Source organism: Lethenteron reissneri, chromosome 48 (genome assembly GCF_015708825.2).
Source record: "Lethenteron reissneri isolate LAM-NWPU_2019-01 chromosome 48, ASM1570882v1, whole genome shotgun sequence".
NCBI classification, from domain to species: domain Eukaryota; kingdom Metazoa; phylum Chordata; class Hyperoartia; order Petromyzontiformes; family Petromyzontidae; genus Lethenteron; species Lethenteron reissneri.
In genome coordinates this window covers 10,880,047-10,893,099 of record NC_083826.1, presented here as the reverse complement: position 1 = coordinate 10,893,099, position 13,053 = coordinate 10,880,047, and the positions used below count along the sequence as shown (strand labels likewise).

At 49.4% G+C, this 13,053-nt stretch overlaps 1 protein-coding gene across 3 annotated transcripts in view; it reads right to left on the bottom strand.

The window, feature by feature from the left end:
* The window catches only part of TMEM141 (transmembrane protein 141), a 34,066-nt gene that overhangs the window by 13,162 nt on the left and 7,851 nt on the right, over positions 1-13,053 (bottom strand). For 2 of the 3 annotated variants that reach the window (XM_061571786.1, XM_061571785.1), the window contains exon 2: positions 7,739-7,805. In XM_061571786.1, coding sequence (XP_061427770.1) covers positions 7,739-7,805 — 67 coding nt within the window. Of the gene's footprint in view, positions 1-5,119; positions 5,171-7,738; positions 7,806-13,053 lie in introns of all 3 variants that reach the window. The other variant, XM_061571784.1, reaches the window with a different exon arrangement.

The window sequence follows — 13,053 nt, the reverse complement described above, 5'->3', positions numbered from 1 at the left end:
AAGTATCCTCCATTTGGAGGCGCCCCCACTCCGCACCTGACAAGCCCAGTAGGGAATCCTTCCCTCCCATATCAATAGGGCCAACGTCCGAAGGAGCCTCAATGGCGGCCGCAAGGACCCGATCCTGGCCGTCGCTCACCGATTTGCAATGCCCCGAGCCCAAGAAACAAGTGCAATCGGAAGCGACCGGCAGGCATGACAGGGCATCGGCATTGGTGTGGCGAATCCCCTTGCGATATGTTGTTTCGAAATCGAAATCTTGAATGATCTCCAACCATCGGGACAACTGCCCCGATGGCTGGTGAATACGCAGGGCATACTGCAATGCCGCATGATCTGTACGGATGGTGAAATGCCGGCTGTACAGATATGGCCAGTACTGTTGAATAAAGAAAACAATAGCCAACAGTTCACGGTGGGTGACGCAGTATCGCTGCTCGGCAGGAGACAATACTCTACTACCATAAGCCACAACGCGCTCCACACCACCCACAACTTGGGAAAGCACGCCCCCAATCCCCGTGTTGCTCGCGTCCATGTCGAACACGAAAGGTAGAGAAAAATCGGGGTAACTCAACGGCGGGGCCCCCACCAGGGCGTCACGAAGAGAGTTAAAGGCGGCCTCCTCTTCCGGCCCCCAATGAAATTTCACCCCGAAGCCCCCCTCAGATTCGGAGGTGGTCGCCACCACGGTGTGTCCCTCAGCTGCCTTGTTAGCCTTCCTCCACTGGGAAATCAGATTGGCATGAATGTGCCTTGCAGCCAGTAATGACGACATGTCCGCATCATCCTGTGCCAGGATGACGAAGTTCAAGTCGTCGGCCAATAGCAAAATTTTCTCTGCCACCATCGCATCGATCCCCTCCTCGTCCATGCGCGGGAAGGCTGCCTTCGCCAACGACAGCAGGGCCGTGCGGTACGCAAGTGGTGACTCCTTGTCACCCTTCTGCCGCTCGTAGAAAAGCTGGCGACAATCGGAAGGCGGCCCATAAACCGTGGCCAGCAGCTGCAGCGCCGACTGAAGCGTGGAGCGTGCCGACTTGGGTGCGGCAGTGAGGGTGCCAAGGGCGTCGCCATCCAGCATCGCCGGAAGAGCACACAGCGCCTTGTTGTCCGTCCACCCAGCCATTTCTTGGTGGGCGAGGAAACGGCGCTGGAACCCACCCCAATCGCCGCCGCTCGATACGAACACCTGCAGGGCCGGCAGCCATTGCTGAAATGTCGTTTCCGTCTCCGATGATCTCCCAGCACTCGTACCGTATCCATGGACAGTATGGGGAGCAATGGCGGACGCTAATGGAGGTCGCGCCGTTGGTGACGCGCTGGTTCCAGCTTGGTCGGTGCTGTCGTCCGCTGGTGATGACCTGGCGACCGCTGATAGGTAGCCAATGCGACCCGCCCCTGCCGATGACGTGGCGCACGCTGGTTGGGCCCCGCCGCCCGCGTGACGAGCTGGGGCCCCTCCCTCGGCTCCTACTGTACCCGTGGCGGGAAGTTCAAGCCACCGGCCCATCGCAAAGGCGGGAGTTTCTGGCGGGCGCTGTTCGTCTTCCCGCTGCGCCGCTCCCCCCGACCCTAGGCGAGTTATCTGCTCCAGCATGGCGGCCGCTGCATATAGGAGCTCCGCCAGTCGGGAGTGGGCTAACACCAACTCATCAGCCGACGTCCCGACCCTCTCCGACTGCCCCGCAGGTGTTGGAGCCGGCAGCGGTTGGCCAGGTACGTCGGCGGCGACGTCTTGCACCGCCTCTCCCTCGTTGTTGTCCTCTCCGGGGTCTTGGGCACGAGTCGTCCGTCTCGTATCCATGCTTTGGACCACTCCTGACGCCAGATGTAGTGAGTTCCAGGGAGACTGACGACAGAGTCGAGGCACACTCTTTTATTAACTCAAGGACAGATACAATAGTTGAAGGGGTAACGGCCCCTTCACCCATACTAGCTGGGAAACCACCCCTAGTACTAATTCCCCTGTCCTGTTCCCAGTCCTCCTCTAATGGGCTATGGGAGGCTGTCTGATCCGGCCCTGGTAAGCACGGATCCCGGCACCCAGCTAAGCCGGCCTTGCCCTTACAAGAGCAGAGGTCCGGAAGCTCTTGGGCCGCGCCGCTGGCTTACTCAGCTCGGCCCTGACAAGGGCAGTGAGACAGGGGAGTCCAAGGGCCTATTCTGCCGGTCTTCAGACTTCACTGGTAAGCTTCTTCTTGAAACTGGCCACGAGCTCTCTGGCTCCCCGCCTTTTATAGGGATCCCCTCGGAGGGGCGGGGTTATGGGGGATCACAGAGCCCCCATGCCCCCCCAGTGGTTAACGGATGCGGACGTAGGTGTAGCCACCCGTGTGTGTGGGTGCAGACACCCTTGTGTTTCCCGTCCGCCTTTTCTCCCCGTAATAACCCCTACACTAGTTCAGCACACCGGTGTGTTGAAGAGTAAACCCACAACGTTTATAATTCAACTACGACGTTTCCATGGTAATTACCACCAGCCTCATCAGGCGACAGCCAGAGTTATGGAGAAATCCTCCAGTTTTGGTCTTTATTAATACTTTCATTTTAGAGAGTGTCATTCATGCAAATAGCATCCCATAACGCTGTACATTAATTATATATCAGGACGTAATCTCATATACAGCTGCGACCAAGCAAATGAAAACCCTACTACTGCCAAGCAAATTCTAAAATGAATAAACAAATGAAGAAATGGCACCAAAACAAAAGAAACACAAACAACAAAATAAGTTATCACAACAAAGATATTAGTCCATTAGGTCTACACATCCCAGACCACAATCCCAACTTCCTTCTGTAATAGGCACAAACCAAGCATGAACTAAGCAATGGATTTCTGCCACTTTTGTGTGCAAAATTTCCTTGCGGTCAGCACTCTGGCCATAGGGTAAGTACGAGACAGTTGGGATTGTAAAACAATACTAGGTAACCATTTTCAGAATCAGTTACCAATTCTGAAAGTCAGGAACTGGAAATTTAATCCAGCAGAATATTCGTAATGCGATGAATGACACGTGCGAATATACAAACAGTACAGCGGCAGGACTCGGGATAAATAATGTGGGTAAATAAAAGGTAAAATTGCAGCCATGCAATAGCTTACGCCACTGCTGCAAGAAGGGCCTCCACTAGAAGGAGTTTGAGAGGGTACTTGGCCTACTCTTCCACACTGACGAGCCGTGTTGAAAAGCGGTGTGCGTACCAACACTTTACCCTACCACACGCGACCTGCCGATCAACTAACTGCAGTGTATCCATTTATGCTGCTGGGTGGAAATTGGTGGGGGGATTTAAGAATCTTACCCCTATATTCCAACTGCCTCGCTGGGAGATAGAACCTTTGGATGGCAAGTCCAGTTATGGTTATTGATGGAGACATCTTTATACGTGTGGCAAACTGGTTACCGGTTTTGTAGCGTATTGTTTACGTGTTGCTGCTAATAAAACATAACTTTCCACAATCCTACGTCGAGACTTTCAGCTTCCTGCAGTGGCCAACGGCTTGTGTGTGTGAAGGGAATTTCTGAAATGGACCGTATTATGTGCTCTTAAAGAGGCTCGAAATAGTTTTTTGAAAGAGTTCCTCACTTCATAAAAGTCGCGTGAGAAGGTGCAACACAAATCCCTGTAAAATACTAAATAATAATACAGTGTTCTTTGGGTCTTTCGGTAAAGCCACGTAGATAGAAAATAATAATAAAAATAACAACAATATCATGATGTTTCGATCGCAACACAAGCAATCGTCTTCAGGATATGACGTCAGCAGGTGATGACGATTGCTTGTGTTGCGATCGAAACATCCATATATTGTTATTATTTTTTCTATCTACGTGGCTTTACGGAAAGACCCAAAGAATATGAATTCCTGCAGTCACGAAAGCTTTAAGTGAATAAATAATACAGTGGTCTCTCGGTTTACGATGCCATTGATTAACAATCCGTCTTCTATTGGGTCCCATTGTTTCTATTAACGCAACATTTTCGATTAACGATGTTTACAATATCACGCAGATGCCAATTTCGGCCAATCAGAGCACTCCTAAGTGGACTCAGTAGACCTAAGCCATCCATCTTTTTAGCCGAAGGTAAGACATTTATTTACACTCTATTTATGCACCTTGTTATGCTTTATTTCAGGCATGTCCAAAGTCCGGCCCGCGGGCCAATCACGGCCCGCGGTCAGATTTCATACGGCCCACAGCTTCGGTCTCATAATGTGTTATTTATGGCTCGCTAGCCTCTGTCAGAATAAATAAATCGTAAAACTTTAAAGATGTAATTCCTCCTTCCGCCACATGGTGGCAGCACCATTCTAATGCTCTCTGGCTCTGCATCCGTGCCGCGAACCCTTCTCGAATCATTTCTGCCATGGTGACTGCAAAAAAAAAGAGAAAAGTTGACAGTGAGGGCCGCCGCTTTCAGGAGCGGTGGGAATTACAATACTTCTTCACTGGAAATCGAGGAAATTGTGTTTGTCTAATTTGTAAAGAGATGGTTGCCTTGTTTAAGGATTTCAACGTAAAGAGGCACTACGAGACTAAACATGCTACAACATACGACAAGCTAACAGGGAGTGACCGCGCTGAAAAAGTAAAGCAACTTTAAGCTGCTCTGGCATCGCAACAGCGATTCTTCATGCCGGCCTGTGAGTCAAAGGAAAACATCACCAAAGACAGCTACGAAGTGGCCATGTTAATAGCTAAACTTGGCAAACCTTTTACTGAAGGTGCGTTTATCAAAGACTATCATGAAAATGGTGGAGAACATTTTCCCCGAGAAGAAGCAAGAATTTATTAATGTTTGCCTGGCACGCAACACTGTGGCACGGAGAGTTGAGGACATATCGTCAGATATTCAGAGACAACTGGGGGATAGGGGAGTGGCTTTTGATTATTTATCATTAGCCTGCGATGAAAGCACCAATGCATCTGACACTGCACAACTACTTATTTTTTTAAGAGGAGTTGATGACAACATGAACGTGACAGAGGAGCTGCTTGACCTCAAAAGCCTTAAAGGGTAAAACCAGAGGAACAGATGTATTCGTTTCTGTTTGTGAAGCTGTTGATGATATGAAACTACCATAGAGTAAAGTTTCTGGGATCATTACCGATGGTGCGCCTGCCATGGCTGGTGAGCGAAGTGGATTGTCCACACTGATCTGCAATAAAATCAGCGAAGAAGCAGGCAATGCTATTAAACTTCACTGTATCATTCACCAGCAGGCTCTCTGCGCCAAACATCTCAAATTTGACGATGTTATGAAACCAGTGGCAAAAGCAATCAATTCTATTTGCTCTAAAGCTCTATACCACCGACAGTTTCAGCAGTTCTTGCGTGACATCCAGGCTGAATACGGTGACGTAATATATCACAACGATGTGAGGTCGCTAAGTCGGGAGTCCGCACGGCAGCGATTTTTCTCTCTCAAAGAGGAAATTGGACATTTTTTGGGTGAGAAGAGACAACCAATGGAAGAACTGTCCGATCCTGTATGGCTGGCAAATCTGGCTTTTTGGTTGACATAACGAAGCATCTGAATGCGCTGAATGTTAATCTTCAAGGGAAAGATTCAGTGGTGAGCCAGCTATATGCTCACATCAAGGCCTTTGAAACCAAACTGCAACTTTTCCAAAAACACTTGTCCCAAACAGAGCCCTGCACCGCGCACTTCCCAGCTTTGAAAGAGGTCATTGACAGTTTCCCACAGGACAACATCGGTGCGCAAATGAAGAGTTATGCAACAGCTATCGCATCACTTTCTGTGAAATTTAATAAATGCTTTCGGGACTTTGCAGTTATTGAAAAGGACATGTTGCTTTTCTCTTCCCCCTTCTCCGTGGACCCTGATGATGCTCCTCCACAGCTGCAGCTGGAGCTCATTGAGCTGCAGTTTGACGATGAGTGCCGCGGGAAACACCAGCAGTGTTCTCTTGTTAACTTTTACCGGCAGCTGGACAAAAGCAGGTTTCCCGAAATGTGGTCATTCGCTAAGAAAATGTTGAGCATATTTGTGTGAGCAAACATTCTCAGTCATGAACTTAAACAAGAACCGATTGAGCTCAAGGATGAGTGACTCCCACTTGCGTGGCATTTTTCGCATCTCAACCACTGCCCTCAAGCCAGACCTGGTCTCTTTACTAAAATCTAGATCTCAGTATCACCCTTCTCATTAGTGTCAGCAAGTTATCTGTTCCTTGATCAATCTGAAATTGAGTGTTTTGAACGGTAACATCTGTCACTATTAACAGTGAAAAGCCTAAAGCACACTAATGCACTTGGACTTATGGCACTTGTTTTATTAAACTCTTGAATGAGATTTGGTTATAACTGTTGATGTTATGTACCTGTAGATGTGACACAAACTCTTGCTTTCTGAAAGATCTTGTAAAAGACAAGGGCAAAATTCACTTGCTTTAAAGTTTAATGATAACAGACCACTTTGCATTACTTACAACTCCAGTTTAAAATGTTCATGAGGCAAATATATTTAACTTATGGAAATTTAAGGTATTCTATACAGTTTGTTCAATGTTATCTGACAGAATGAAAGGCAGAATTGTGTTTTTAGAGTTGTTCACGTCTGCCTGAGTGGCTTACATTGTCACTTGAAAAATAAAGGTAATTGTGACAATGATCATTTTTTATAACAGTGTGTGTTTTGACGTAACTTTTGTGGTAAAAATGTCGGAAGGAACTATTGGCCCCCGGACATCTTCACTTTATCAAATTTGGCCCTCTTTGCAAAAAGTTTGGACATCCCTGCTTTATTTATTCATTATGTATCCATGTTTTCTATTAATACTTTAATATATTCTTATAACGTTTATTTATTTAAATTGCGTGTTTAAATATTATAAACCATGTTTTCAGGGTGAAAAAGGTCAACTTTCGATCATCTTGGAAGAAATTAAGCCTTTAACATGTATTTCCGATATTCAATCAACAATAATTTCAATTAACGATGGTTTTTGTGGAACCAATTAATATTGTTAACTGATGGACCACTGTAATTACTATTGAAACAATGTAGTTGAGTTGAGCATCCTTAATAAATCAGCCTTTTTCAAAGAATAAACCTCAAGCTCATTTAATCAGCCATGATTGATCCACTGCTGAGTGAAGGCCTCCCCAACCCATGACCATCTGTTATGGTCCTGCGATGTAACGATCCATCTGGCACCTGAACAAGAGCGAATTTCATCACTCCATCTCCACGGTGAACATCCTCTCGGGTGTGTTCTCTCACTCAACTGGCATTGAACCATCACGCGTCAACCACCGGCCATGCCTTCTAGAGCGTGTCCTGCCCAAGCACACTTATTTACAGCATTAGTTAAAATTACATCTCTCATTTGTGTTTGTTCTACGATCCATGTGCTACTCTTTCTGTCTCTCAGTGGCCTACCCAATCTAACTTATTATTAACAAATTCTTTTGTGCACAAAACACAAACAAAAACTCAACACGTTCATCAATAACACTGTGGCTTTCAAAGAATATATATATAGCAGGTCAAGTTTTGGGGCAATGGCCCTGGCTTTATTTCCTGAAGAGCCAAACACATATTAGGTGAGTCAGGCCAATTGTTCCCCATCCCTTTCTTGAGAAAGCAGACATTCTGTAATGTAATTGCCACTACATTAAATATCTGGACTGGAAGTGTCCCAAAACGACTGTGTAAATTAGCTCCAGGTGAAGAGATGGGCCACATGGCGTGGGGCCTTACCCAGCACAAGCACCGCGGTCCCTTTCATCAGTGCGAACGAGGTGCAGGCAGAGTATGACTGCAGACCCTGGGTACAATAACAGTGATGACAAAAGTGATGACAAGGTTAAGAACTGCATTGTAGTCGTATAAATGTACGTGCGTATGTTGAACTTCTTTCGCGCTGTACGTAGCCAACCGTGCTAATAAGAGGTGTGGGAAGTAACAACTCCGCGCTTGCATGCTGGAGGACGGGGCTGATAAGTGCTATAGATTTTATAAGGCGCTGGATGGCACATGGTGCATCCTGGATGGGGGGGGGGGGGGGCTGATAGCCGAGGCAGACTTGGGAGTCTGGAGACCGAGGGAAAGACGAGGGCACATGGTGGGAAACGGCTAGGGTAGGTCTTGGAGATCGTGTGTCTACTGTCCAATAGGATAGGTAAAAGACTAAAATCTTTTCACAGACCAGTTCATGAACCCACTTTCTGTACTGGCAGCTTGTGGCCACCTCGCAGCTCAGTGACTTCACACATCTGTGTGATCCACCAACCTTTGCCTCCAAAGCATTGGATCACTCGACGCCCGGCTCAATGGTGCTTTTTCTGCAATATTTTCCTGTCTTTTCTTTGATTTTCTGTTTGCATATAGTCACATAGTCACTTTAAGATGTTTTCTTGTTCATGTTTTTTGCTTGTTGCGGTTGCACCCGATTCAAGAGCCGAATGGCTCACAGTGCTATACCTAATAAATGAAACTTGAAACTAATTCCTGCCAAGGGAAGGTGAAATTTCCATAATTTATGGTTATCAATAACGATCAGGGTTCCAATTGCTCGTTTTAAGATACTTAACATACTTTTCATAGTGCTTACTATCTCTCATTCTACATTTGAACGCAGTGCATTTGTTCTTCATGTTCACAGCATTATGAAGTATCTGTGTAGTATGTATGTTGAACTTCTTTCGCACCGTACGTAGCCAACCGTACTAATCGGAGGTGCAGGCTCTCTCCCCTTCTGCGATCCAGTTCCCTCAAGCAAAGGAGCAAATGCATAAGTGAACAACGCGGCTCCTTTCCAAACCCTACACGTAAAAAATTGAGAATATTTGTTCACACATCCCATCGGCCACACGATCATTTGGGAGTGGAGAATTAAATGAGCATATGTTCAATTGAAGCAAACTCTGGACCGGTTTCAACATTCATTGTCTCATCAGTAGAGTCAGGCTTGCTTGAACCAGTAGTGTCTTGCTTGGGTTAATAAAGCACACTCACACACTGCATACTTCTGCTGTAGAGCAGAGAGACACATTCTCAGCATGAGTCATCACTTCCCACACGTACTATGCTTTGTGGATGTTGCACCGCTTTAACTCAGGGATTAGAATGGAGGGTTGGTGGATCATCCGGGGATGGGAGCCCTGAGCTGCCAGTTCTAGTTTTAAACCAGTTGCTGAGCATAGGCCCAAAACATAAATTAGCCACCAACAAACGGCAGGATCAATGCTTTTTTTTTTAAAAACATTATTATAAGAGCCTTCAGGGAACTCCAGAGTGGAGCCGTACAAATGGAGAAGCAGGAAGAGAAGTCGGGGTGAGTGGAAGTCGGGGTGAGTGGAAGTCGGGGTGAATGGGAGTGAGGGTGAGTGGAAGTGAGGGGGAGTGGGGGTGAGTGGGGGTGAGTGGGGGTGAGTGGGGGTGAGTGGGAGTAAGTGGGAGTGAGTGGGGGTGAGTGCAAGTGGGGGTGATTGGAAGTGGGGGTGAGTGGGTTTGAGTGGGAGTGGGAGTGATTGGAAGTCGGGGTGAGTGGGGGTGAGTGCAAGTGGAGGTGAGTGGAAGTGGGGTGAGTGCAAGTCGGGGTGAGTGGGAGTGAGTGTAAGTGGAGGTGAGTGGAGGTGAGTGGAAGTGGGGGTGAGTGGGAGTGGAGGTGAGTGGAAGTCGGGGTGAGTGGAAGTGAGTTAGTGAGTGAGTGGGAGTGGGGGTGAGTGGGAGTGAGGGTGAGTGTAAGTGAGGGTGAGTGGAAGTGGGAGTGAGTGGAAGTGCGGGTGAGTGGAAGTGAGGGTGAGTGGAAGTCGGGGTGAGTGGGGGTGGGGGTGAGTGGGGGTGAGTGGGAGTGGGAGTGGGGGTGAGTGGGAGTGAGTGGGGGTGAGTGCAAGTGGGGGTGAGTGAAAGTGGGGGTGAGTGGGAGTGGGTTTGAGTGGGAGTGATTGGTGACCTGGTGTAGCCAGAACAACCTGGAGCTTAATGCTCTTAAGACCGTGGAGATGGTTGTGGACTTCAGGAAGAATACAGCCCCACTCACCCCCATCACCCTGTGCGACTCCCCAGTCACCAATGTTGAGTCCTTCCGCTTCCTGGGCACTATTCTTTCCCAGGACCTCAAGTGGGAACTGAACATCAGCTTCCTTATCAAGAGAGCTCAACAGAGAATGTACTTCCTACGGCAGCTGAAGAAATTTAATCTGCCAAAGACAATGATGGTGTGCTTCTATACAGCTATCATTCAGTCCATCCTCACCTCCTCCATCACCGTCTGGTACGCTGCTGCAACTGCCAAGGACAAGAGCAGACTGCAGCGTATCATCCGCACTGCTGAGAAGGTGATTGGCTGTAATCTACCAACCCTTGAGGACCTGCACACTTTGAGGACCCTGAAGCGAGCGAGGAAGATTGCGGACGATTCCTCGCACCCTGGATACTCTCTTTTCCAGCTACTCCCCTCCGGCAGAAGGCTGCGGTCCATCAAGACCAAAACCTCAGGTCATAAAAACAGTTTTTCCCATCTGCTGTTGGCCTCCTCAACAAGGCCAAGGGCTTAAAATGACTTTTACACTTCAAATGACTGTTACACTTACTATAACATTTTATCTACATAATTACACCTTTCCATACTTACAACGTGTAATCTTATTTGTATTTTTGTATTTTAAGATTGTTTAATACGACTAATTAACATTTTACATTCGCATTTTATAAGGTCTACTTATTCATAATTTTAAAGATTTTAGCCCTTTGGTATTACTTATACTTTGTAACGTTAGTATAGTTAGAGTGTATACCTTTTATATAAGTTAAGATTCCTACTTGTTCAATGTATGCACCGTCCCGCCATAGTGAATTCCTTGTTTGTGCAAACTTACATGGCGATTAAAACCGTTTCTGCTTCTGATCTGATTGATTGGAAGTCGGGGTGAGTGGGAGTGGGGGTGAGTGCAAGTGGAGGTGAGTGGAAGTGGGGTGAGTGCAAGTCGGGGTGAGTGGGAGTGAGTGTAAGTGGAGGTGAGTGGAAGTGGGGGTGAGTGGGAGTGGGGGTGAGTGGGAGTGGGGGTGAGTGGGAGTGAGGGTGAGTGCAAGTCGGGGTGAGTGGGAGTGAGTGTAAGTGGAGGTGAGTGGAAGTGGGGGTGAGTGGGAGTGGGGGTGAGTGGGAGTGGGGGTGAGTGGGAGTGAGGGTGAGTGCAAGTCGGGGTGAGTGGGAGTGAGTGTAAGTGGAGGTGAGTGGAAGTGGGGGTGAGTGGGAGTGAGGGTGAGTGCAAGTCGGGGTGAGTGGGAGTGAGTGTAAGTGGAGGTGAGTGGAAGTGGGGGTGAGTGGGAGTGGGGGTGAGTTGAAGTGGGGGTGAATGGGAGTAAGGGTGAGTGGAAGTGAGGGTGAGTGCAAGTGGGGGTGAGTGCAAGTGGGGGTGAGTGGGAGTGGGGGTGAGTGCAAGTGGAGGTGAGTGGAAGTGGGGTGAGTGCAAGTCGGGGTGAGTGGGAGTGAGTGTAAGTGGAGGTGAGTGGAGGTGAGTGGAAGTGGGGGTGAGTGGGAGTGGGGGTGAGTGTAAGTGGAGGTGAGTGCAAGTGGAGGTGAGTGGAAGTCGGGGTGAGTGGAAGTGGGGGTGAGTGGAAGTGGGGGTGAGTGGGAGTGAGGGTGAGTGGAAGTGGCGGTGAGTGGAAGTGGGGGTGAGTGGAAGTGCGGGTGAGTGGAAGTGAGGGTGAGTGGGAGTGGAGGTGAGTGGGAGTGAGGGTGAGTGTAAGTGTGGGTGAGTGGAAGTGAGGGTGAGCGGAAGGGGGGTGAGTGGAAGTGAAGGTAAGTGGGAGTGGGGGTGAGTGGAAGTGAAGGTAAGTGTAAGTGGGGGTGAGTGGGAGTGGGGGTGAGTGTAAGTGGGGGTGAGTGGAAGTGAGTTAGTGAGTGAGTGGGAGTGGGGGTGAGTGGAAGTGAGGGTGGGTGGAAGTGGGGGTGAGTGGAAGTGGGGGCGAGTGAGTGAGTGAGTGGAAGTGCGGGTGAGTGAGTGAGTGGCAGTGCGGGTGAGTGAGTGAGTGGCAGTGCGGGTGAGTGGAAGTGGGGGTGAGTGGGAGTGATGGTGAGTGGAAGTGAGGGTGAGTGGGAGTGAGTGGGAGTGGGGGTGAGTGGAAATCGGGGTGAGTGAAAGTGGGGGTGAGGGAGGGTGAGTGGGAGTGGGGGTGAGTGGAAGTGAGGGTGAGTGGGAATGGGGGTGAGTGGAAGTCGGGGTGAGTGGAAGTGAGTTAGTGAGTGAGTGGGAGTGAGGGTGAGTGTGAGGGTGAGTGGAAGTGAGGGTGAGTGGAAGTGGGAGTGAGTAGAAGTGCGGGTGAGTGGGAGTGAGTGGGGGTGAGTGGGAGTGAGGGTGAGCGGAAGTCGGGGTGAGTGGGAGTGGGGGTGAGTGCAAATGGAGGTGAGTGGAAGTGGGGGTGAGTGGAAGTCGGGGTGAGTGGAAGTCGGGGTGAGTGGGAGTGAGTGTAAGTGGGGGTGAGTGGGAGTGGGGGTAAGTGGGAGTGGGGTTGAGTGGAAGTGGGGGTGAGTGGAAGTGGGGGTGAGTGGAAGTTAGTTAGTGAGTGAGTGGGAGTGAGTGGGAGTGGGGGTGAGTGGGAGTGAGGGTGAGTGGGAGTGGGGGTGAGTGGGAGTGGGGGTGAGTGGGAGGTGAGTGGGAGTGAGGGTGAGTGGGGGTGAGTGGAAGTCGGGGTGAGTGTAAGTGGAGGTGAGTGCAAGTGGAGGTGAGTGGAAGTCGGGGTGAGTGGAAGTGGGGGTGAGTGGAAGTGGGGGTGTGTGGGAGTGAGGGTGAGTGGAAGTCGGGGTGAGTGGAAGTCGGGGTGAGTGGGAGTGAGTGTAAGTGGGGGTGAGTGGGAGTGGGGGTGAGTGGAAGTGAGGGTGAGTGGGAGTGGGGTTGAATAAGTGAGTGGAAGTGTGGGTGAGTGAGTGAGTGGACATGCGGGTGAGTGAGTGAGTGGCAGTGCGGGTGAGTGAGTGAATGGCAGTGCGGGTGAGTGGAAGTGGGGGTGAGTGGGAGTGAGGGTGAGTGGAAGTGAGGATGAGTGGGAGTGAGTGGGAGTGGGGGTGAGTA